We start from the raw sequence: 25,207 nt of genomic DNA on the forward strand, positions 1-25,207 counted from the left end.
GCAATGCCTTTTTGGCTTACGACCATTTCATTTCTCCCTTTTGTGTCAAATGTTATTTGCACGTTCAATATTGTTGTAACTATTTAAAAAACACAACGAACACAGAACCGTCGTTTTTAATACAACTATGAAATTGTCGTTACTTTTGTCCTTCATTCTCTGTATTTATTTCACACTTTCTCAACAACGGGTGTGCTTGGTACAGGCTCAAGTGAACTGTGATCTTTCTCAACTCTACGATGCTGAATTATTATTGCTCTATGATGATACCATTCCTTTTGAACTAGTTCCAAGACGTGTCGAATTACCACTCAATACCACTCGTTTTCCATTAGCCAAACAACAAGAAGCTTTACAATTCTTCAAAACTCGTTTCAATATTGATTTTACCAATTCATCGAATGTACCAACTAACTTTCGGTTGGAATCAGGTTCATTCGAAGGATATCATGTTTATGGAGCTACCACAACCAAGAGTCGATTCTTTGGTTCACCTCTCATTAGAGTCTATGCTGATTTCATGACATTGGTTGCTTTGGATTCAAGTGCAATCGATCCATTCACCAATGCTCCCATCAACAAGGATTCCCTCGCACAATATGGATACTATACAATGTTGTATGTAAATAATGGAACTGCATTCACTGCTCCAATCAAGGCAACTTCTCAACGTTTCTTAGATGCTTGGCGTGATAATATGGGAAATTTGGATTGGGCCAGAACCATTGATTTCAATTTGGAGAGTCCTGAGTGGGGAGTTGGTGAAAGTGTTGGAACCTTCTTGGCACCCATGCAAGATCCATTCTTTGGAAGATCTCAAGTAGCAATGCGTGAAACCATGAGATTCCCACCCACTCGATATCTCAATCGAGGACAAAGTACTCAAATTACTTCATGTCAATCTTGGTTGAATTAATCATATAATGGTGGTCAAGCCTTTAATCATCTTTATGATGATCATCATTCTGTACAATAAAAATGTAAATAAAAAACAACAAACAAACAACCAATGATGATTTCACCAGCCTTCTGTGTTCCTGTGTAACAAGAACAGAATATGAATAACTGATTCTTCTCGGCCTAGAACGGATCTCTTGAACTCCGACCTCTTTTGTTATGATGCGAGCAAAAAAATGAATGGACCAGTAGGAGGAGAGGAAAATAATGATGAGAATGATGTTGTTGGATATTTCAATAATGATAACGATGATATTCATACGACGAGGAATGATTATTTTCAACCATCGTCATCATCATCGCATTCGGAGGATGTAGGATTGAATTTGGGACGACCGGTCGTTGATGAACAAGAGGATCTTGGTGGAGGAAATGGATTTTATTATTCGGATGATGAGGAGGAGGATGTCATGAATGGTAGTTTTTCATTTGAGAAGGAAAATAATAACCGTGATGACATAACAAGAGACAGTATGCCACCCAGACGAACATCATTCACGATGAGTGACAATGATGAGGATGATGGATATAATAATATTTTCGGGGCTGTTGGAAATAGTTCCGTATCCAACAAATCACCGAACACGTCGTCAGGACCCTATGGTTTGCCACCACGATACCTTCATCGTGATGACCGTTATTACTTGCCACAAGACATTTCCACCTCTAGTACCATGACTACATCGTCAGATCCTATGAATTCTATACAACTCGAGTCCATCGATCATATATTTGAAGAGTCCCAAGTCTCACCCATTCAACCAGTATCTAACAACGTCCTATCTCCACCCAATTCCATACATCCCTTTGACGTTATATTATCACCAACACACCCCGAAGAAATGAATTTTGAAGATGGATTTGCCATGCTTTCTGTTGACACTTCTTCGATGGTGTTAGACCAACCTCTCGACTTGAATGCCAACAATAACGACAGCATGATGGATGAGTTAAATAATGTTCGTGTCACTACTCCTGTCATGCAAGACAACAATTTTGTGAAAATGAAATCAAAAAGAAATAGCTCGCAAAAGAAGAAAGTACGATTCTCAGATAATGATATTTTATTTCCAGTGACAGTAATTCCTGCATCACCAAGCGAGGACGACACAAAGAAAACATTGGACTTTAATTCCCCTTCAACTAACACTGTGGTGAATAATTTTTCACCATCAACCACTTCTGCCATGCAAGACACAAAAAATAATCAACTACCTCCCCAAATTCCCTTTCATCTCTACAACAGCAAAAATTCTGAGACTTCTACAAATGGTGAAGTAATACCTAGCAAATATAGCAATGGTGTGAATCAAAGTGATCTCTCACCAATGGATCATTCGCTACGCAATGACAATTTTGATAACAACGAGGATGATGAATTTAAAACTCATGATGGAAAGAAGAGATTATTCGGCTTAACTGGGTATCAATATTTGGTATTGGCCTCAGCTTGGCTTGGTTGGGCCTTTGACATTTTTGATGGAGTGCTATTCAGTTATGCAGCTCCCATTTGTATTCCTAATTTATTAGGTTTCGCAGACGATCAACTGACATCTACTGCTGCTAAAGAACAGACTGCATTATGGAGCAGTATATTGAGTAGTGTATTGTTATTTGGTTGGGGCTGTGGAGGCGTATTTTTCGGATGGTTAACAGATAGAGGTTTGTAGTTGTGTGGCGTCTAGTGACACCTTGTGTGAAATTTTTTATTTTATCTCACTTTTTGGATTCTTTTCTCACGTATAATTTCTATGATCCTTAAATTGATGAAAATAATTTACAACAGTTGGACGATCGAAAACAATGATGATAACAATTGTTGTGTATAGTATTGGCACGTTTTTAGCTGCCTTTTCTTTCCACATTAGTGTGCTAGTGATTTTACGATTTATTGCTAGTTTGGGCATTGGAGGAGAGTGGTCCGCAGGAGCAGCCCTCATCAGTGAAACATTACCAATAGAAAAGCGAGTCATTGGTGGTGTTGTTCTTTACACTGCTGCACCTATTGGAAGTATGGCCTCATTTGCTGTCAATTATTTAATTACGAGTGTGTTACTTCAACGAACAGGACCACCAGTGAACGGAACTGTCACAAATTCTACCATACATGCAATGATGGATTTTGTAACATCTACTGACACGATTATGAGTGAAGGTATTAATGCACCAGTCATTACAGGAGGACCCATTCCTGTGTGGCTTTCATGGAGAATACTTTTTGCCATTGGTGTCATTCCAACCATTGTTGGAATTTTCATTCGTATTTGTGTGAAGGAGCCAGATTCATGGGTCGAACAACAACGAAGAGAGAAGGAAGAGCATGAACAACAAGAGAATGCAAACACGTCGAATCCTCATACTAATCTGAACGAGGATGAACAAAAATTACCAACTCCTATTCGATCGTATGCAAATTCAATTCTTGCAAGTCCATCTTCTGGAAATGATGACTCGCCAACAGTTTCAACCAATTCCGAAGATGACATGAAAGAAATTGATCTTGGAACTCCCACCCATGCGAACGGAAATTTGAATGGAGAAAAGTTTGAAACCCTTCCATTCACTCGAAGTGAATCTGATCTCTCTACGACTAGTTCACAACAACCACTCAAGAAAAAACGAAAAGGAAAGTCCTATTTGGATTTATTTTCTAATGCAGATTTGAGACGAAGAACTATTAGTTCTATTTTATTTGTATGTCCTGCATTAATCTCGTGGTGGTGTATTAGTACTTTTATACCAATTTTGAGTACTTATCTAGCTTCCAATTACAAAGACCCTGATGAAAAGAAGCATTATCAAGATTTATACTCGGTACTTGGAAATATGTTATTTAATTTTGGAGGACTGATTGGAACTTTGATGGTAATTCCCATTGCTACCAAGTTTGGACGATTGTGGGTGTATAGAATTTACTTCTTTTTTGCTACAGTATCTATTGTTGTGGCATTTGGAATTCCTGACATGTCTCCAGTACTTAGATTCAGTTTAATGTTTCCAGTAGGAGTTTTTGTTTTTGGTGCTTTTGGAAGCTTTACTTTTTATTTACCTGAATTATTTCCAATGGAGTTGAGAGGAAGAGGATCAGGATTTACATATAACTGCGGACGATTTGGTACAGCCATTTTCCCATTTTTAGTTGGATTAATTGTGTCACAAGGAGTGAATCCACTTATTGTACTATCATGTATTTCCATTGCTACCTTCTTTGGATTTATTGTTTCGGTAATACCAAGATTTGCAGTAGAAACTAAGGATGTGATTATTCACTAAGCGAAAGATTATTATTTCAATACCACCATAATTTATTAAATTTGTTCCAAATAACATCCACTAGCAGATCTTGACATGGCTACAGCTTCAAATGGATGAACTCGGTTTCGCCACACGAATCTAGAAGAGGTATTTCTCTTGTGATTCCTTTGGTAATAAAACTCTCCTAAATCTGTCAAGACCAATTTCAAATCACACTTCTTGACTGCTTCGAGTTGTTTGGGGAGCATCCAATCAAAAATTCGAACCAATTGGTGCTTGAGATCGATGATTGGGGAGGGAGTTAAAGCTGATGAAGAACTACTGGTGGTGGTTTGCGTGATTGAAGAAGCAACTCCTTTCCTTACTAGTTCGTTATGGTGTGGCATTATGAAGGTGCTTTTGATATTCAAAATCTTCAGCTTGCTCCCAAATTTACATCTTACTAATGCATTCACAAGGTTTGCCAACGAGTGGAATGAATAATTTCCTTCGAGAGACAACTCCTCTAATTCTTCAAATGTTGCAGGTATTTGGTTCAAACTAATCTCTTTACAGTTTGGATACGTATTTAAATGGAGACTATTTTTGAAATGAATAATGCCAAAATGATTGTATTTCAGAAACAGTAAAGACGACGAATGGTTGAATACTTTCAACTTACCATTTGATAGTTCGACCACAATGCTCTGCCAATGCGTGAAGTCCGTTTTGAGTGATTGATCCACATCCTGATAAATTAACCTTTCGTAAACATTTTCTTTCATCCACTATATCAGATTCACATTTTCTGGCATGCTCTCCTATTGTTCTAGCAAGTATTTCAAGCTGATAGTTTTGTAATAATTTGCATTGGCTTAAATCCAAAATTCTCAATCGGTTCATATTGCTATCAAATAGTTTCGAAATGTCCAAAGAAAAAAATAAGGACTGGGTGGAAATAAATTTTTCAACATTTGCAAACATTTGATGAAAATTAGAAACAGTGGTATAATTCAAAGACATGGCGTCTAATAGGGTTGAGTTGCTCCAAAAAATTTGTGTCAATTTTGGAAATGTAAAATTAGTAACGAGTTCTGAAATTGGTGTCTTAGTTTTTTCTGTATTCTTCTTCTTTTTCTTCGTTTTGCTTTCGAGAGAAATAGTATTTTGTTTGTTTTCTTCACTTTCAGCTGGAAAATAATGTAAACACGATAACTGTTCTCTAAACATTGATACAAATGGTAAAGTCAGTCCTTTTCCTGTCAAATGCCAAGTATTTGGAAAAATTTGAGAAATTATATATTCCTTGCATTTCTGTGAAAGAGAGCGAATAGAAATGTCCAATGATGGCGTAGAACGTGGTTCATTAACGGGGTTTTCATTAGCATCACTTGTCAAAATGGTGACTGGTTCCCTGTTCATCTCATCGATTTGTTCTCGATGTTTTTTCCAATAATTCAGTATCCATTTGTCGACTTTTGCTTGCAATCTTCGCTTATAATATATCTCGGGTGATGTTGCAGACAATTCATCAGAGTCTTCATGATCATCAATAGAGTTAGAACATTGAGAGCATGCTTTACAGAGTTCAGGTACTTCATTGTAACAACCGGAACAAATTAATACTTGGCTTGCGGAGAAAAAATTCAAACGGCTGTGTTCACATATAATGAAATATTCGTATTCAGTCACAAACTCTTTCCAATTTTTAGAAACCCTCATAATGACAGTATACAACTCTTTCCAAGGAAGAAATGAAAATATGTTAATGACCAATTCATAGGGTAGGACAATATTTTGACCTATTTTTGTGTGATTGGTGGTTTTAGACGAGATGGGTTCAATTCGTGTAATTTTCCGTCTTGCCATGCGTGTACTGGTAATCATTGGCAACTCGATCGGTGATTTTTCAAATGCTTTTTGGTTGGCAATAGCTTGTTTCGTTTTTTTCGAAGGTTGTTTCAGCTTGGATTTTGGCAGGCTTGCCTCTTCCAGGACCTTATTTCTAATATACTCCACATGTTTTTTAACTATCGGTATTCGTTGTTGCAGTTGCTCCAAAATTGAAAAGTGACAATGATTGGGGTCCAAGGACACTGGAGATGGAGTTGTTTTAATATGAGCCTCCGTCGAAACAATGATCACTGCTTCCAAATCACTTGCACCAGCCAATAATTCCTTTTCGTCAGGTTTATCCACTCTTTCATGCAACACATCTTTAGAAATTTTAAATAAATTATCTACACTCGGAACAGATTTGCTTGCTGATGGAGGAGTGGATGGTTGTTTCCTCTTTGATAGTTCATTCAAATATTGTTGTTCCGACGATAAAAAAGCTCTCCGTGCCATTTCGTCAATATTGGGTGTTGTTGATGTTTTTCGTGTGGTTGTTGTTGTTGTGGAGGATGATCTTGGAAGTGTTGAAGTTTTTGATTGGTTATTTTGATTCAACTGTTGAACATTCTTTTGACTTGTTGAAGAGGAGGAGCCGCAAGATCGTCGTTCTTCAGCCTCCATTAAATTTCGTTTTTTAGTAATTGTTGCATGAGAGGGTGAGGTTGCATCCTTTCGGATCTCTGCACTTGGTGTTTTAGTTGGATTCAACGGCTCTGATTTCTTATTTGCTTTTGAAATTGCAGGTTTCTGCAGCGTTGATGAAGACTTCATTTTTTTCTTAGGGTTGCAATTAAAACAATTATTCATCTTATCAACAAAAACTACTTTTTATAGGCAAATAAGGCAATTCCTCGTGGAGAAATATCTTCATCGAACAACTGAACTAAATCTGCTTGCACACCACCGCGTGATGTTCCACTCAAAAATAAATATCGATCCAATAGTATCAAGCACTCAATGACTGGCCCTATCATACTTCGCAGTGTCCAGAAAATGTCTACACTCTTAATTTGTGACGTTTCATGATTTCCATGGCATTGCTGATAATAGAAATGATTCAATTGTTGTTTGAAAGAGGCTGTAAAATGTTGAGTACTGGCCATGTCAATGATTTCTTGTTCATGAAGCAATGGATCTAGAGTTTTGGTTTGATAGAGTCTCACTAACACACTTGTTGCATATTTGGAAAAATCTGTGTCTTCATTGTGACCATTGTGATCTGTTGCAAAAGTTGAACTTTTCAAATTGTTATCTGATATACTTCCAAAACTATTGTTTCATTCCACAGACAAGAGTTATGAATAACATAATACTTGAATTGGAAAAAACTAACCTATAAACTACTGGTCGACGTATTGTTGGAGGAATTGTTTTCTTTTCCACATACTCATGTAAGAAATATTCCATGGCACATCGAAATGCATTTCTTTTCCAGTACTCTTGCACTTTGTAAGATGTGTTTCTCGATGTTTCGTGATTGTCTCCATTAGTAACATTTCTCACATTCCAAATATTGTTTTCCGTACATCCAAGAATTAGACCAGAACGTGTTAATTGAAATCCATTCAGATTGCATGTAATATAATTATTGACAAACGATGTAAGAGGAAAGCCGTGGAAGTGAGTCAATGCTTGTGAAGAGTCCGAGTGAATGTTGACCTGGCCTGCATCTTTTTGTACATGGTACGTTTCAGTGAGTTTGTGATAACAACATCCAACATTCACCAAAGAATGAATCAATGACTTGTTCTGCTTGGTATATACGGTGTCATTCAAATACATGTCACAAAGTATGGGTGTTAAATCTCCACATGTATGCAAACCAACAATACAATTATTTCCACCATTTCTGTCATCGTGCTGATAAATCGAGCGAGTGGTTTCTAACATTTGATTGACCATTTTTGACAATTGCTCTCTGTTGCATTCCAAGTGAGAAGAAATTGCTTTGAGTTGATTTTTCTGCTGTTTGTTTTGCTTTGAACGGAGACTGGTTGATTTGTCGAATTTTTTTGTTTTTTCTTGAATTTTTTGAACTAGCTGCTCATTATGATCGACAGCAATGATGTTTAGTCCATATTTGGCAAAGAGTACGTGAGAAAGGTATCCTTTTCCTGATCCAATATCTAGAATGGTGGGTATTTGTTCATTGTCATCATTATCCAATTTCGAGGAAAATGTATGTTGTGAAAACGTGCTAATAAATTCAGCTAATCTCTCAATTTCATGAATTTTTTTTGGTGACATGTGTCTCAAGAGCTCTGTATTTTGACATTCCGAGGAGGTGTACTGACAATGTAACACACTCGACGAGTCGGAATCATTGAAGCATTGCTTTGGATTTGTTTCATCCGTTGTCAAATATTTCACAATTTCTTTAGCGCTTGGTAGAATGACTTTGTGGAATCTCAATAGTTTGCATCCAAGAACAAAACGTCTAAATGATGATGGTATTGTATTGTCTGAGAAATATTGGGCTGTGTAGTTTTGGAAGTCTTCTTGCTGGTGATATTCTTGTTGCGTGAAATTCATCAATTCTATCAATTGAATATCTGAGCATTTCTCTAAATATTCTCTCCATGCTTTGGGAACTCTTGTTGAATAATTATCTTTCCATAAAAAGTAAAGTAAATGATTGTCTCTTTCTCTGTCAGTGTGGTCTTGTACTTTGCTCGAGCCATAGGCATCCCCATTTTGTGAATTTACAAAAGTAAACAAGAATGAAAATTCATTTAAAAATTCCAAAATTAATTTCATAATTTCTTGCACAATAATTAATGATGGATATTTCAAAGTATCGGATGAAGTGTTGTCAAAATTTGTCCAAAATTTAAAAATTTCTTCCATCCTCTCGGTCAGTGGTGATATTTCTTCATCATTCTTGCTATTCAATGCTCTCCATTCGTGAATATAGTTCAAAATCTCATTCCTTCTCGGAAGTAAATGTCGGAACAAGTAAGTGTGATTCATATTCCAATCATCGTCGAGCATTTTTGTGTTATTTCAAAAAAAACTTCATTTACAACTCGAATCCAAGATGTCCAACAAGCAGCGAATGTTTTTTTTCTTCTCTTGCAACCAATCTAGTTCATTGTTCCTTGAGGTCAAAGAACCAAGAACTTGACTTTGTTTGATTTTCAAATACAAAAAAAATTCTACAACAACAGCATGCATAACACCATCAACCATGCCATTCTCGTTCATGGTAATAATCAACTCGGGCAACTTGGTACAGGAGATTTTACGAAACGAGAAATTCCCACTAAGGTAGAATTAGCACCTGGATATTCCGTTCGGAAAGTAGCCTGTGGTTTTGCTCATACGATTGTAATGGTTGCTGAAGAGAAATGTTGTTATAGCCATCGTCATCATCATCAATCTGACTTAAATCAAGCGATTGAACAACCCTGCTCATTCGCCTTGATGGGATGTGGAACCAACTGCTGCTCCCAACTCGCGCAACCAGGAAGTGCCTTCAACGACACTGAAATACCTCATCTGAGTCCCATTCAAAACTCAAAATGCTTACAAGAGATGAGATCCATACATTGCGGATGTAACTTTACCATGATTTGTTCAAAAGATGGAAAATCATTGCATGCCATGGGTGATAATGCGAATGGTCAGATTGGATTGAGAAATTGGCTTGAAGTGAGCATGCCAAATTCGGTGCCGTTGAAATCATTGAGAAATAACTTGACGAATGAATTCGATACCATTCTGAAAGTTTTCTGTGGTTATGATCATACAAGCGTCCTCTGTGAGAGCGGAAGTGTGTATTCAACGGGAAAGAACAATTTTAGGGAACTTGGATTTTCAAATAGTGCCATTCAAAATGATAGTCAATACACTTTAACAAGAGTGGCTTGTTTGGATACTATATTACAACCTACTGAGCGAGTGGAAATGATTGCATATGGAGAAAATCATTCCTTGTTGCTCATACGGAATGGAGAATCGAACACAGATCGATTACTTGCGTGTGGAGACAACAAGTATGGAGCTTGTGGACTTGGAACGTCGGTGCATTTAGTACCAAGTTTTACCCAGGTTGACATTGGCAACCAACAAACTGTACAACAAATTTCCAAAATTGCTTGCGGTGAATTTCACAGTGCTGTTTTAACAGAACGAGGAGATGTTTGGGTTACTGGAAGGAATAGTGAAGGTCAACTTTCATTTGGTAATTTAGATCACCGCTACAGGTTTACAAAAATTGATGTATTTGGATTAGCAATTTCGGACATTTCTCTTGGAAATTCTCACTCCATATTTATTAGTGCCCTTAATCGACAATTGATGTTTGGAACAGGAGGTGGATTTGATCATCCCATCTCTCAAAAATCCAGGTTGCAACGAATAGAATTTGGAAAGGAAAATAACTACATGCTAGTGAATAGCGCAGCTTGTGGTGGGTTGCACACCGTTTTTTATAGGGATCAAGACGTGGAGGATGGAATATCGTCCCAACTAATGAAACGAAAAGTATTGTCTTGCTCCAAAGGTAATTTGTTGGTAGATATTGCCATTCATGCTACAATTTGAAATGAGACACTCCCTTGTCCAAATGAGCAAATTTGAAGAACTCTTAATTTGATTCTTCAACCAGTAGATAGTGGGTTTCCATCGAGTTGAGGCATTTGTAACTAATAATTCCTTGTAAATTTATTGCAACTGTATCTTCTTCTTTTTTGGCATTGTTTCAGCTTTCTCATCAGCAAGTTCAATAAGATTTCTTTTCTTTCCACATTGCAATAGTTCACTCCAACAAATTACAAACGTATCCTTGACTTGGTTTCTATTGATGCTACTGATGATACTGCTAAAGAATTTGTCAATCGTTTGGCAATAAGAGAGAGGAGAGTAGAATTGACGACCGGAAAAACGGTTAGCATCAAAGGGAAGAAGAATTCCATCTAGTGTCTTATAGGTTTCGTTCATTGTTTCAAGGATGTCCAGAGCAAGTGCAACTTCTTCTTCAGCACAAAAGTTTTCATAGGCTGATTTAAAATCTTGTTTTAACTCTAATCGTAGGAGCTCAGAGCTGTAGGCACTTTCTTCAATTCGATACGAAACTACAGACTTTAAAATAACTTGAATAATATTGGCTCTCCAGCTTGAAGATGCATATAACTCGTCATTCCAATTCAATAATCCATTTTCAAACAATGGTTTCAAAAGTACTTGCCAGTTTTCTTTCAAAAATTTTGTGTCAATTAGATATTGCGATGCGATGACTTCACTTAGCATATTTCTGCAATACTTGATTAAGGAGCCTCCTTTTTTAAAATCTGTCATATAGTTCATGTATGGCTTGAGCTCAGAATTAATCATATCTTGTTTCGAGTCTTCGGTATAGTAAAAGAATGGATTTCGTAAAAAAACTAACTTCTTTAACGTCTTGCCAGCAAAAATAAAATCTAATAATCGTCGTCTAGGCTGTTTCCTAGTCATGCTAACATTTGATAAATCCAATTGAACTTCATCTATTGAGCAAGACTTTTCCAACTTGCAATGTTCGTCCAAAGTTTCAAGATCAATCAAATCATTTTCATTGATACAATCAACAATTAGGATAGTTTCAATATTCTGCAATATCGAGAGTGTTTGTGAGTCATACTCAACATTTGTGGAAGCAAGTCTATCTTCATCAAGTTCATTACTTTCGACATCCACAATGTCATGGTCGTCATCGTTTTCTTCTTCCTCATCAACAGTATAATCTTGATCGTCATTATCGAACTCTATGAAATCATCCATATCTTCCTCTTCTTCAGCTTTTCCTTTCGAAGATGGTTCAGAATATCCGACATCAGAAATGCTATTTCCTACTTCGAGTGACGGGAAAAATGATACTTGAGCTGCACTCTTTTGTTTAGTGGGAAGTTTGGGTATTGTGAAATTGTGAACTGCTTTTTCGTTGACCCATCCTACAGTGATGGAAACAATCTTGATGGTTTGGAATGTGGTGGCGTTGTGCATCATACCTTTGATTGGTGCAGGAGTTGGTGGGAAAAATTCTGCTTCCAATGTCAGTGAGGTTGGTCCTGAAGGGCTCATCAGTGGATCACGTTGAGTCGATGATGTCAATGTACTACAAGTACTAACTAGGGTGAGTCTCTTTAAAATGTATTCCATTTCGGGTATTGACAAGCCAAGGAATTCAAGATGAGAAATTATGGTTTTAGGTCCAATAATTGCTGATGATGAAGATGATGATGAAATAAATTGCTCTAGCATTGTTAAAGGGTAATTAATTTTCATTCTAGTTTTTACGTCCTGAAAGACTGGTTTGTTGTTTTTTCGGATATATTCATCATCATCTTGATTCATATCTGGAAATTTGGAAAATGTAAGTAATGAAAGTGCGACAGTGCCATTATAAATATTCGATCGCAAACGATGTACAGTATTGTTCCAGGCAGTACTGATCGCTCTCATCAAAAACAAAGCTTGAATCGGATGAAGAAATTGGAGAATATTATGTTGAATGATAGGATTGTGAGAGAGGAGAGTGGAAGCATCTTGTTGTACTATTGCTTCCGATGATGAGAATGGAATGGAAAACAAGAAAGAGTTGTTAGTTCCGCTTGTAGAGGATGATGTTGGTGTCATTAATGGTGTATTTAAATTATTAAATGAATGATGATGATTCATTGATGTTGTTGGTGTTGTTGTGTTATCCTCCGTTTCACCACCAAATGTACCATCCGAGAGCAAACTGAAATCATCTTGAAGGGAGAAGGGATTTAAAGACATTTTTTTTGTAAAAAGAAAAAGTCAACACACAACAACAAGGAACGGTTGTATCGGATTGGGATTCCTTTTTAATCATGATTTGAATGACTAGCAGTGACTGTGTGAAAATCATGAGTCAAGTTCTGTCAAGTTGAAGATTGGAGCACTCTAAAAAAAATTATTATTGTTAATAACAACACGAACTACTCTTTTTGATCTTGAGAATTTGCCATCATCAAAACATCAATGCCTAACTCCTCATTCTCCATTCCCTTCTACATTTGTGGTCAAGGAATTACCTGTAGTAACATCAAAGGATGTGGACGTTCGTATCGGAGTAACCATGACACCATAGTGTTGATGAATGATTCTCTCGCAACCAAAGATGAACTCATTTCAACCATACCAAACTCCTCCTTTATTCGACTCTCCATTCCTGAAAATGTTCCCAACTATTCCATACCTCTTCATGCTGCCTATGGTCCTCCTCCTTCGTATATTCGGAAAGTTTCAAGTGGTGCTGATTATTGTTTGATTTTACTGAATGATGGATCGTTATTTTCATGTGGCATGAATGAGCACAAGCAATTAGCGATCACACCAGAACAATGGAATGAGAGTAGTAATGATCATTCCGAGACCAAATCATCTTCAAATTTTGACCACGACCACCACTCTTCTCAAAACACTCTCACGGAACGAAAAATATTTCAAGTGAAATTGTTAGAACATGTCAAAATCAAGACGATGGAATGTGGCTCGCATTACTCACTCATTGTTTCTGAAAATAATGACTTGTATGGATGTGGTGTCAATGACTATAATCAAATTTCACTTGGTGAAACATTCTCGAGATATCCTCAATTGGTGGATTATGGTCGAGAGGTTGGTGATGAAATGTAAGTTTTGGGTTCAGAAAAATTGCAATTTGAGTTGGTAAATGTTGAATTTTGGAAAATTCTAATTATCACAATATAGAACACACGTGGCATGTTGCTTTTCATTCTCACTATTTGTCCTCAATTCTCGTAAATTGAGATTAATGGGACAAAATTGGGTCTATGAACAAGATATTCATCAAAAATTATCGAATGGTCGTCTCTCTCCAAAACAAGATTTTCACGTGTTTGATTGTAATGTCAAGAAGATTGTTACAGGTGGTTTTCATTTTGTCGTTCTTCTCCAAAATGGAACAGTTTATGGAGGCGGAGACAATGCATCTAATCAATACGGAAATTTTGACCATGAAAACCAGAATACCATCTTTTATAATATTACTGAAAAGAACTTTGAAAATCAACAAATTATTGATGTGAGTTGTGGAGGAGACAATACTGCATTTTTGACTGCTGACGGAGAGTTGTACGTGTGTGGAATTAATAACCATCAATTTACTGCCAAGTACTGCGAGCGTTATTCGACAATGACCAAGATGGACTATAAAAGACCATTGGTTCGAATATTCGCTGGAGATAGTTACTCGTGTGCCATTTTAGATGATGGAACTATGACTTTGAGGTTGGTATTGACTGTTGGAATTTCATGTGTAAATTTTCACAACTTTTTTCACACTAAAATTAGAGGAAAAAACGAAAAGCATCAATTAGGTTCAATACTAGCTGATATGAATGAAAACACTTTCCATATGAAATGCTTATTCCCAGAGATACATAATCCATCAGATATAACCGTTTCCATGGGATACTACAATACTGTTGTTTATTGTAGCAAAAGCTTGTCAATTACCAAACATTTTCTATTTATTTCAAAACGAATTAATTGTGAACACCTCAGTGATGTTGCATTTATTGTAAATACCACTCATTTGCATTAATATATGAAAAACGAATTAATTGTGAACACCGAGTTGTGTGACGACTAAAAAAGGCAATTTCATAATTTCAAAAAAATGTCTTCATTTTCTCCCTTGCTCGAAACAATGATGTTCGAACCATCATCCTTCTCACCCGTTCTGGACAAGGTATTTGTATCTAACACTTCTAATACAACTGTTGATCCGTTCTCATGGCAATTTTTGGTCGGAGTTCATCCCGTGTTTCAAACATTAATTTTTACTTTCATCAATGCTCTCACGACAGCGTTAGGAGCAAGTTTGATATTTTGTACAGTGTGTTGTTCAAAATTAGACACGACTCATAGAAATGAAGACAAAGAAAATCCGAACACTGTCACCAAATGGGTCACTAAATTCGTTAATTTATTTTATGAATTGTCTTTCAAAATAGGATTATTTCAACAAAATCAAAACAAAACAGCTTCATTTTCTAACGACTTATTTATTCCTCTTTCGATTGGATTTGGTGGAGGAGTCATGCTTGCAGGTTTGTATTTTGTGTGAATAACAATTGTCTCATGTGAAAATTAATTGTATTGAATATCACAAAGCTTCCTTTTTTAGTTTGTTACTTCCAGCTTTAAACCACTTCTCGAATACTGAAGCATCCAAATCTCATTCATTATTCGCCATTGGATCAAGCTTCTTTGTAGGAGTTTTGGCAATCTTAATATTTGATGCAATCATTCACAAAGTTCAAGATGTTGTGGAAAGGAAAATATCAACCCGAAGTGGTTCTCAGATGGAAAATGTCAGAGATCAAATTCAATTAGAAGAAACACCTTCAATGAATGAAAATTCGACACATGTCAATAACACTGAAAACATTGAAAGTTATAACAACTTGGAGGAAGGTGGAATCAATGAAGGTGAAACTTCTTTGGATGAAAACAATACAGTATCTGTTCGTAACATTGGAGAAAATAGTGCAACCTGCAATTCATGTATTGAGGATCCAATGACATTTCATGACAAGTCTCAAAATAATTTGAGAGACAGTCGACATGGTGTCAGAAGAAGCTGGATTATATTTGTCGCAATGACATTGCATAACATACCTGGTATGTATAATTCTGTGTCACATACTATTTCTAAAATGACATCTTGGATAACAATATCCAAATAATTGTTGTTTGCACTTGAAACATTAGAGGGAATTATTGTTGGAGTTGCATTTGCAGCTGCATCAAATTCTAGCACTTCTGGAGCAACATTGGCATCTGCCATTGGCCTTTCGCTTGGAATTGCTATTCAAAATATTACAGAAGGTGTTGCTGTGACTTTTCCTATTTATGGCAATGAGTGTAGAAAAATTATGAAAAAGAAAAATTACGGCATCCAGTGGAAACTCGTTGCGAAATCCTTCTTTCTAGGCGCAATTTCAGGAATAACAGAACCAATGGGTGGATTATTTGGATGTCTTTTAGTTTTTGCGTCAGCTGCCATACTTCCTTATTCCCTTGCCTTTGCGAGTGGTGTCATGGTTTATGTGGTGATTCATGAGTTAATTCCATTAATGTTTGTGGTGCCCAGTAGACTTGTAGCAAAATTGTCAACCTTAATGTTCATGGTTGGATTTGTTGCCATGATGGCTCTCGACATTGGACTTGCTTAGAATTTGTGAAGCAACATGAGAATCTAAATGATGCAACAGAGTGATACACTTCTTTTGCCATTCAGAGGACCAATAGACACGTAACTCTTTATTAAACATGTTCGAGTCAAATATCATGTTTTAACATGCCGTAGTTAATGTGAAATTGGTACTGACTTGAGCCAACAATCTTGAATGAGGTCTTGAAGCTCCACATTCACCTTCACATGCATTGATCACAACCTTGTAAAGTCCAGGGAACCACATTAAATCTTGTGAATCATCATTTTGAGTTTTGATCTCAAATTTAATTTCATAAGATCCTGGCATGAAACCATTGGCTTGATAGTATCTCTCAATAATTTGTTCAACAGAGAAAGGACCTGTCACTTGAAGGATGACTTGACCTGGGCCAGATTCATTGAAAACATTTAATCTGGAATAGGCAAGGACTTTTCCACCACATTCACTCACTTGTGGAGAAACACCTGGAGATGTGAAAGTAGCGCAAGTCTTGGCTGTGCAGTCATGAATGGGACAAACATTCATTAATTGACATCCATAGACAGGATCAAGATCGGCTTTCTTCAAAATTGCAATGAATGCATTCACTCCAACAACTATTCGTTCCAATCACATTTCCAAAGTGTTTTTGAAAGTATATAATAATAATGAGGAACTCGATGATAAATTCTTTCAACAATGAATGACTTACCTGTACAAAGCAGTTCACAAGTTTGATAAGCATATGGAAAGAGTGGAGGAACATATTGACACAAATCAACACACGAAACAACAACTCCTGTGTCAATGGCAGCCATCAAATCAGCAACAGCAAAATCCAACAAATTCACACATGCTTCACACAATTCACTTCCTGCTAAATTGGTACGAACTTGAACCATTGAAAAGGAAGCTATACTTGGCTTATGATGAGAGGATGGAGATTTCTTAGCAAGTTTGTTTAATGAATAATTGATCAATTTGTTTGTCAATTCCTTGTCTTTCAAAACTTCATTCTTCACTTGCTCTTTGAATGCCATGGAGGGACTGAGATTTGCGTCTGATGATTGTTGTTGGGTTGATTTAAAGCTAATGTCAATGGCTTGCACTAACGCGAAAGCCAACAACAAGGAGATGCACAAGATCGCGATGAAGGTGAGTGAACGAGTGAATGGTTTCATTTTTTTGGGTGACTTGACAGCATTTCAAATTCCCTTTAAAGAGAAACCTCGTCGATAAAAGGAAATTTGTGAAAATTTCAGCAACATTGAAACTGGCTCTTGAAACAAACAATTATGTGAATTGACCTGAGAATTGACGAAACAGTTGGATTGAGGAAATTTAATTAGATTGGATTGCTTCAGTGGAACGATTTGGTTGATTGGATAGAACATTGAAATCATCCAGATTACAACACAATCACTCCCAAATCACGTGCTAACCTTTTAATCAACTCATGATGTGTATTTTTGTGTTGAAACATTTCATAAAATGTTCGACATGCTATTGAAAAGTTATACAAGGTTTTTGGATCACCAATAAACATCATAATGCAATATAACATGTCGTATTGATTACTCAAGGGTTTCAAATCTAATGTAAGCCTTATATTGTCTTGATTGTCACTTGTTTCATCATCGTGATGGTCATTATGGTCTTCTTCATCATCATCTTCTTCATCGTCTTTGTGCTCGTCATCACTGAGAGTGTTACACCAAGAATCTGGTATTTTAGATTCTTGATCTACCCGATTTAGACGATAATGATATTGCCTCAATAAAGCGTCACAATAGTCCATTGGTCCAATTTCCTCCAATATCTCTCTAACCATATTCTTGATTTCTCTATCTTCTGGCTGTTGATTCGGTATTGCGAGTTTTCTTCGTTTGTTAGAAACATCATCTTCTTCCTCACTATTGTTCTCATTCATCAATTCCTCTTCTTCTCTCTTTTCAATTTTGTCCTTAAAATATTTAATTAACACTTGATCGGAGACGTTTGGTGCCAACTCTGCCAATTCAAAATAACGAAACATGTGTATCGGATGAATGACAGTTAAAAATTCATTGGTGCATGCCTTCACATGTGGATACTCTCCAGAAATGCATGATAGATAGGGACGGTATAATTTTTCACTTTGTTCCTCTGCATGCATGAACATGTTAGCACTGTAAAGTGTGGTTTCAATTCCACCTTCAAACTCACTAAAATCTGTATCGTTGTCGTCTCCAAACAAACCTGTAAACAAGGGAAGTGCAGCAAATTCTGACATGGGAAAGCCTCTCATCGTGTAAAATTTCATCGGGAACCACAATTGGGTCTGATAAACTTGAGAAAAATCTTGCAATAACTTGTTCACATCCACACAGAACACAGGTTCTCCAGTTTCATCATCAATTTTTTCAATGTGTTTCTCTGATGATTTATTTTGAAAGTTATTATAATGTACATACTCAAATATTGGTCTAACAATCGAAAATTAACAATCAACACTTTATAATCGGTACGACATTTGGTACGTGCCATGTGTATTTTTTTCTGTTTGCATTCTCCAAGATTGGAGCACAATCACTGTAACAGCTCACCATTACAAATATCAAAACCGCAACTGGATGAACTGTGGTCTTCAAAAAAATGGGCCTCTTCGAACCGTATTCCAAGAATATTTCAAAGACCAAAAATCAACAGAAGCAACAGCAACAACATTTTATCGAATACTAATATCATCATTCATCATATCATTCCGTATTTAAAACAAAATGAACATTTCATTTTCTGCTGTTTGTTCCGCATGGAGAAATATCATCAAATCATCATCAATTTTTACATCTCCTAAAATAACTGAATTATATTTATATTCAACAAATTTCAAACCATCCATTCCATCCATTCCAAATACAACACTAACATCATTGAATGTAGGTGGGGTCGACCTTTCATTGAAAGATGTGAAAAATCAGCAACAATTTGACATTTCTCAAAACACTTGAGATTGGAAACCTCAGTAGCAAAGGAATGAATTTAATAATGAATGGAGGATTAACACAACTTGCTCCATCTGAACAAGTGTTTGTTGATAGAATTGTTGGACATGTAATTTCTTACAATTTAGAAATACTATGGATCAATGAGAGCCAATTACTGAAACTGTTAATAACCAAATGTGGTATTGATTTAGATGGTGTAAAACATATTTCCAAATTGTTGTTTGTGAAACATTTGAATATTGCTCATGGCTTGTTCGGATCTGAAGGAGCAAAATATGGAATGCAAAATCTTACAGATTTGAACATTTTATACTGCAAGATTGGAAATGATGGCCTCAAATAGTTTCAAATGGAGAGCTCATTAGGGTGCTAAAGTTTTTGTAATACACAGTTAAGTCGTCATCAACATTCCACTCCGACTCGAATCACACCAACCACGAATTGAGGAGCCCAAATGATGTCATGAAAAATCATCCCGAAACAACAAGATTTCCACCTTCGACATGGATTGTTGGTGATTACGGTGAAGTTGTTCCCATGGTCTATCCTCATCATGATGACAACAATAAGAACAACAACCATCATCAAGGGGATGCTCCACCTGTTGACATGGCACTTCAGAAGAAACAGAACCTTCTTCCATTCACAAACAAGACCATTCTTCTCCTCTTCGAATTTCCATTCATCATTGGAGAAGTTGGTGTTGATGTGGTGAGTGTTGATGTGGTGAGTGTTGTTGTTGGTGATAGATTGGTGTCTCCTGTCATCATGACGAGTGGAGAGAGTGGGGAAGAAGAAGACACTAAAAAACGAGAGGTTTCATCGTTTTCATACTTGTTGTTGCAATGAGGAGGATGATCCATTACTCATGATGGGAATCCAGTCTCGAAGGTCCTACATGCAACAGCCCTGTTGGGACATTTAACCAACCACTCAACAACCATCGCTCGACATAGATCCAATTCGGGAGGAACTTTGAATGGCAGCTTTTCTAGAAATTCAATGATGAATGGTCATGAAGATGATGAGGATTCATTTCGTTTGGAAATGATGAGGAGAAGACAAAAAAAAGAAAATCTTTTGACAACAGGCAAGGAAAAAAACATTCCAAATTTGAGTGCACAGTTATGGCCACCGTTGAAGAAATCAAATGGGAACAATGCTTTATCAGTGGGAAGATGGAAAAGATTTTGGAATGCTTTTTGGAGTTTTTTAATTGCCTTGTTTTACTTTATCATTCATTTTCGATCGAGAATGAAAATTTATGGACCTTTGATGTGGAATTTCATTGTAAATGTGACAAAATGAATTTGGATGAATTTTGGAATTGCATTTCTCAAGATTGTCATTTATTCCCTCTCCACACTTGTTGAACTTTATTAATGGAAGGCATAATCTCGACCATTAACATACGAACTACCTTCTCTCAACAGCGAAGTTGATGATCATTAAGGTTATGAAACACTTGAATTGATCCTTACCAATCCAAAATGACCAAAATAATTTATTTCTGTTTCTTGGTTTGTTGGGTCGAGTCAGATTGAAATGGTCTCTTTTTGTTAACAATTTCAGATGGCATGGAAAAATAGCTCGGTTGGTTATCCTCCTCTTCCTCCTCATCGTCATCATCATTTTCTTGCTCTTTTGGAAATATATGATTGACCATTTCTTCAAACCATACTTTTTTTCTCTTGTCTGATGCTAATTCGACAAACTTTTTAAAGAATTTTTTGATATCATCATCAACATCCATTTTATCCACTTTCGTTGCATAATTCTTCCATGGTATTCCCATATCTAGTTTAAATATTTCAAAAGCTCTCGCTCCTCTAATTAAATCCATTTGTGGCCCTATCTTTTTAAACACTGAGGCCAAGATAAAGACAGTTCTTGGTCTTGTAATTTCAATGAGGGATATATTGCACGAGTCAAATGTATGCAATAGCTCAGAAGCCATGTTAAACAATTCGTGTGGTTTCGGGGGAGGTCTTACAAAATCTTCATCTTTGAATGAAATAGTTTTTTTGTCGTTCTTCAAAGAGCTTGTAGTCATCAAAACTCCGTAGGAGTATATTTTCTTCTGGTGTTCATAGATGATCGTAACGCAGTTCTTTGGAGTTTGTTCTCCTAACATAAATTCACCATTTTGAAAGATGTAATTTTCAATTACCTGATTAGCCTCTGATCCCACAACGTCTGGTATCTTGTCCATAAGAAAATCAACAATTCCGAATTGATCGCAAACATCAGGCAAGTGCTTGTCCAAAAACACTAACAAAGAGGCGACATCATGGCCATCTTTCTTCATCTTCTCAATAATACTCTCCAGTTCCTTGGTTACATACAATTCCGAGGCGTATTCTGATTTTAAGCCTTGAATCACTTTAAGCAAGCTGTATGCTGTTGAATAATTGATGTTGCAAGGAAAATCAAAGTTATACCGGTCCTGAATATTTTGATGATATTCACCAAAAAGTCGTTCAGCTTCTTCCATAGGCATCGGAAAGGTATGTTCATTAATACGGATCGTAACGATCATGTTTGTGTTCGAGTTGGTGGTGCTGTTGCTGTTGGTCGTGTAGTCACTCGGTCGTGCGGTTTCATCATTGTGGCCATTTTTTGGGACTATCCGAACCAAAAAAAAAATGGCTGAAAGGCAAACCATCCAGGTGCTTGCCGATCACCAAAGACGAATTTTCGCATAGAACAGATACACAATTCCTAGATGTTGCAGTGAGAACCAACTTCAAGAGTGCCATCACTGGTTGAAAAAAGAGTTTCCCAACGTGCAACTGGATGATATCGATTTGATAAGGATACAACACCATTTCGGAACGTTGCATTGGAGCTTTTTGATCCAGATTTATGACTCCCTTGCAAATGAGAAAACGTTCATCAAGAGACAATCCCTAAATGTGGTACTTCAAGACATAACCAATTCTTTATTTGAGATCTATGATAGAGATGTCATGCAAACCATTTTATCCAAACGCCATTGAGTATTTGCTGCAAGGAATTTTTGAAAAGAACTTCTTCGACAACCACCCTTGCGAGAGGGAGTACTTTTTCGTAAAAGACTCCAACTCTCAAAAGTTTATTTTCAGAGACTTGATGTTCTCAAGGGTAAGTTAAACTTCTCTATGAATGAAAATGATAATCTTGTTGCAGTATTTGCGTTGTAATTACGAACACTCTGATGGCAGAATAAAGTACTGGAAGGGATATAAATCAGGGAAATGGATTGACATGGTTTTGCTTCCTTTCATCGTAGCAGGTGAGCAGGCTAAAGGAAACAATTTCTCTAAAGCAATGATTAAGGTTTTACAAAATCGAATTATTAACGAGAAAGCCTTTTTTACAGGATCGATGTGAAAGAATCGACTCCTTTTCTGGAAAGAACAAAACACCAGAGGAGAAGCTTCGTATGTTCTTGATTTTCATACGAAACGTTTTGAGTCATTCGCATAACCAGACAGCAGCAATTTATGAAATTATTTTGGAGTTGTTCTGTAACAATGATGAAGAAAACTTCCAAAGTCTGGTATTGGAAATATCTCCTCATGTTGAAATTTAAGCCGAGATTATTTTAACTCCTTGAATTTCATATTTTGACTTGTCCCTGGCTACACGACCAATGCATTACCTCAATATTATGAAATTGGAGGAAACGATATTGGAAAAATATATTTTGATGAAAATTCCAAAACTCAATCCATACTGCAGAATTTCTTGAACTCGTTGCAAGCATGCTGAAGTTGAATCCATCGGAAAGAATTCTGTCAACGCTTGTAATTTCTAAATTAATGAAATAAAATTATTACCCTATACTCGTGCCTTCTTAAACCTTGGTCAAGGTTGTCTACATCAGAATTTCATCAAACTTGACCAAATGCAAGTCCATACATTGATCAAGCGCTGTGGTTAATTTCATCTGTCTTGTTGCTGATCAACATTTGCTTGCTCATTGTTATTGGGTATCTTGTAATACTTTGAGCAAAATGCAATTAAAAATAGGTCTTGATTGTAGCATGATATTGTTCTTGAATAATAAACAAAGAGGTCATCATTGAAAGATTTCTATTGTCCTAATAAAATTAAAATCCGATCCTTCACAATTCAACTCCGAACGAGGATTGATTAACAGTAACTCACCAGTCTGCATATTTAAACAAGCACCCGAAGCACAAAATTCAATTTTTCTTTCCAAAACAACTCTTCCATTTGGGCTAAGTATTTGAATTACATCAAATTCGGGATAGAGTTTTTGGGTATAAATCAATATCATATTATTGGATGAGCGATCGTGGAGAAGAAATTCAACATAATAGTCAGTCATTCTTCTAATCTTCATTATTACATGTCCATCTCTGGTTACGAGCGTATGGTTCTTGTAATATTCACAAACCAACAGATTTCTATTTCCATCCAATTCAACACGCTCTAAGCAATGAAAGCCACGAATTATTTTCAATAAATTCCCATCAAAACCATTCAGCACTAAAATGATGTCGATACAAGCAACAAAAATGACGCCACTTCCGCAATGACTCACTTGATTGTCATCGATATCAATGGTTAAATCTCTCATCGGACGATCAGTAGCAGTGTTACTGTCGAATGTCCAAATATGTTGTAATATATTTTCATTACATCCTGCTAATATTTTGGTAACGTTGTATTTGTGTTTAGTTAACTTTACATCCCCGAGGTCATAAATTGAATTGTCATTTTCACAAATCTTAAGTATGCAGTTGAATTTTCTCGTTGGGGAGCTCACACAAGCTTTGATTTCTTTTTTCTGTAAATCAAAAATGATTAATCGGAAAGTTATACAATCTGTCATAAACACTAGCTGGTTATGGATATCAATGGCGAGACTACCTATATGGGAGCGTGCAGCGGCTATTGTACTTTTGTGAGAAAAATCAGTTCTCAAGGGAATAATTTTGGGAAGCGGACAAATAATGCGTTTCATGAAAATGTGTTGTTGTGATACTGAATTGCGACGGAGAAGATTTTGTTGGGATGAGTAGTACTGCTTGGTTATAATTTGAATGTCACAAAATCATGTCTTCAATTGTCCATCATTATCATCATTTGTATCATAACAGGGTTGATGATGCTTGCAAGATTGATAGGAAGGATTTGAAATAACATAATTCATCATTGCAATGTTGTTGTCTTCATCAATTTCTTCTACTTCATCGGGTGGCACCTCTTCATCATTTTCATCATCACTGTTGTCGTTTTCATCAGTTTCTTCTTGCTCTTCATCAACACCATTCTTATAGTCATCATTGTTTTCTTCGTCATCAGAATCATCCAGCTCTTCTTCATCATCGCTCTCTGGATTGTTTCGTAGTTTCTTGATGTTTGAACCTTCTGGTTGGTCAGAAACGAGTGAATGTTTGAGAGTATTCGATGATGACGAACTTGTTGATAACGGACTACTCTGTAGTGTGAGTGGTGTAAATGTCCATGTTTGTGTAGTATGGTTGAAATCCGCAATCTCTCTGAGAATTGGTTCGATTTGATGTTTATAGCTATACCCATCAAACGCAAGAACAATCTCTAGGAGCGTGCGAGTGTGCTTTTCTTTAAAAAAATCAACCAGCCTATTTTTGATATCATCTGGATTGAAACCCACAGTGCCAGCAGTGTTCAGCATTTTTTTTAAGAAAGTTTATTACAACCGAGTTGTCTTGACAACGTGCTTGCAGTGAAACTCCTACCGTTTGGCAGCATTAGATAATGTTTGTATACCTTGATAGTTGTTGGTTCCATGTGTAGTGATTGTGAAGCCATACATTTCTGTTATTCCAAATAGAGTTGTTGCATTTTGCAATTTCTTTGATGATGCTTTTGTGAACGTTTGATTTAATTTGAAAAGACTCTAAATTGGTTAGTCCAGTGGCGTATTTTGATGGCAAATGTGTTTACAGA

General features: G+C 36.5%; 14 protein-coding genes across 14 annotated transcripts; 7 read left to right on the top strand and 7 right to left on the bottom strand.

Annotated features, from left to right (window-relative positions):
* Positions 1-127: 127 nt before the first annotated feature.
* On the top strand, positions 128-916 carry C9374_007299 (uncharacterized protein; the record flags this gene model as incomplete). Its single annotated transcript, XM_044697250.1, has 1 exon — positions 128-916. The coding sequence occupies one exon, from the start codon at positions 128-130 to the stop codon at positions 914-916; it is 789 nt and encodes a 262-aa protein (XP_044555662.1).
* Positions 917-1,133: 217 nt separating this feature from the next.
* C9374_007300 (uncharacterized protein) lies at positions 1,134-4,230 on the top strand (the record flags this gene model as incomplete). Its single annotated transcript, XM_044697252.1, has 2 exons — positions 1,134-2,619; positions 2,744-4,230. The coding sequence occupies 2 exons, from the start codon at positions 1,134-1,136 to the stop codon at positions 4,228-4,230; spliced, it is 2,973 nt and encodes a 990-aa protein (XP_044555663.1).
* A 35-nt stretch (positions 4,231-4,265) lies between these two features.
* C9374_007301 (uncharacterized protein) lies at positions 4,266-6,858 on the bottom strand (the record flags this gene model as incomplete). The annotated part of the gene is made up of 2 exons (XM_044697253.1): positions 4,266-4,791; positions 4,874-6,858. The coding sequence occupies 2 exons, from the start codon at positions 6,856-6,858 to the stop codon at positions 4,266-4,268; spliced, it is 2,511 nt and encodes an 836-aa protein (XP_044555664.1).
* A 50-nt stretch (positions 6,859-6,908) lies between these two features.
* Positions 6,909-9,078, bottom strand: C9374_007302 (uncharacterized protein; the record flags this gene model as incomplete). Its single annotated transcript, XM_044697254.1, has 2 exons — positions 6,909-7,356; positions 7,421-9,078. 2 exons carry the CDS (start codon positions 9,076-9,078, stop codon positions 6,909-6,911), a joined length of 2,106 nt encoding a protein of 701 aa, XP_044555665.1.
* Positions 9,079-9,255: 177 nt separating this feature from the next.
* On the top strand, positions 9,256-10,632 carry C9374_007303 (uncharacterized protein; the record flags this gene model as incomplete). Its single annotated transcript, XM_044697255.1, has 1 exon — positions 9,256-10,632. The coding sequence occupies one exon, from the start codon at positions 9,256-9,258 to the stop codon at positions 10,630-10,632; it is 1,377 nt and encodes a 458-aa protein (XP_044555666.1).
* Positions 10,633-10,752: 120 nt separating this feature from the next.
* On the bottom strand, positions 10,753-12,846 carry C9374_007304 (uncharacterized protein; the record flags this gene model as incomplete). Its single annotated transcript, XM_044697256.1, has 1 exon — positions 10,753-12,846. The coding sequence occupies one exon, from the start codon at positions 12,844-12,846 to the stop codon at positions 10,753-10,755; it is 2,094 nt and encodes a 697-aa protein (XP_044555667.1).
* Positions 12,847-13,071: 225 nt separating this feature from the next.
* Positions 13,072-14,659, top strand: C9374_007305 (uncharacterized protein; the record flags this gene model as incomplete). Its single annotated transcript, XM_044697257.1, has 3 exons — positions 13,072-13,724; positions 13,804-14,343; positions 14,407-14,659. 3 exons carry the CDS (start codon positions 13,072-13,074, stop codon positions 14,657-14,659), a joined length of 1,446 nt encoding a protein of 481 aa, XP_044555668.1.
* Positions 14,660-14,734: 75 nt separating this feature from the next.
* C9374_007306 (uncharacterized protein) lies at positions 14,735-16,295 on the top strand (the record flags this gene model as incomplete). Its single annotated transcript, XM_044697258.1, has 3 exons — positions 14,735-15,167; positions 15,232-15,741; positions 15,832-16,295. The coding sequence occupies 3 exons, from the start codon at positions 14,735-14,737 to the stop codon at positions 16,293-16,295; spliced, it is 1,407 nt and encodes a 468-aa protein (XP_044555669.1).
* Positions 16,296-16,415: 120 nt separating this feature from the next.
* C9374_007307 (uncharacterized protein) lies at positions 16,416-17,458 on the bottom strand (the record flags this gene model as incomplete). Its single annotated transcript, XM_044697259.1, has 2 exons — positions 16,416-16,894; positions 16,990-17,458. The coding sequence occupies 2 exons, from the start codon at positions 17,456-17,458 to the stop codon at positions 16,416-16,418; spliced, it is 948 nt and encodes a 315-aa protein (XP_044555670.1).
* A 227-nt stretch (positions 17,459-17,685) lies between these two features.
* On the bottom strand, positions 17,686-18,803 carry C9374_007308 (uncharacterized protein; the record flags this gene model as incomplete). Its single annotated transcript, XM_044697260.1, has 2 exons — positions 17,686-18,656; positions 18,731-18,803. The coding sequence occupies 2 exons, from the start codon at positions 18,801-18,803 to the stop codon at positions 17,686-17,688; spliced, it is 1,044 nt and encodes a 347-aa protein (XP_044555671.1).
* A 233-nt stretch (positions 18,804-19,036) lies between these two features.
* C9374_007309 (uncharacterized protein) lies at positions 19,037-19,607 on the top strand (the record flags this gene model as incomplete). Its single annotated transcript, XM_044697261.1, has 2 exons — positions 19,037-19,195; positions 19,269-19,607. 2 exons carry the CDS (start codon positions 19,037-19,039, stop codon positions 19,605-19,607), a joined length of 498 nt encoding a protein of 165 aa, XP_044555672.1.
* A 1,161-nt stretch (positions 19,608-20,768) lies between these two features.
* C9374_007310 (uncharacterized protein) lies at positions 20,769-21,803 on the bottom strand (the record flags this gene model as incomplete). The annotated part of the gene is made up of 1 exon (XM_044697262.1): positions 20,769-21,572. One exon carries the CDS (start codon positions 21,570-21,572, stop codon positions 20,769-20,771), a length of 804 nt encoding a protein of 267 aa, XP_044555673.1.
* Positions 21,804-22,375: 572 nt separating this feature from the next.
* On the top strand, positions 22,376-22,636 carry C9374_007311 (uncharacterized protein; the record flags this gene model as incomplete). The annotated part of the gene is made up of 2 exons (XM_044697263.1): positions 22,376-22,387; positions 22,433-22,636. 2 exons carry the CDS (start codon positions 22,376-22,378, stop codon positions 22,634-22,636), a joined length of 216 nt encoding a protein of 71 aa, XP_044555674.1.
* Positions 22,637-24,329: 1,693 nt separating this feature from the next.
* On the bottom strand, positions 24,330-24,932 carry C9374_007312 (uncharacterized protein; the record flags this gene model as incomplete). The annotated part of the gene is made up of 1 exon (XM_044697264.1): positions 24,330-24,932. One exon carries the CDS (start codon positions 24,930-24,932, stop codon positions 24,330-24,332), a length of 603 nt encoding a protein of 200 aa, XP_044555675.1.
* Between the last annotated feature and the right edge of the window lie 275 nt (positions 24,933-25,207).

This window comes from Naegleria lovaniensis, assembly GCF_003324165.1.
Source record: "Naegleria lovaniensis strain ATCC 30569 chromosome Unknown tig002, whole genome shotgun sequence".
Taxonomy (NCBI): Eukaryota; Heterolobosea; class Eutetramitea; order Acrasida; family Naegleriidae; genus Naegleria; species Naegleria lovaniensis.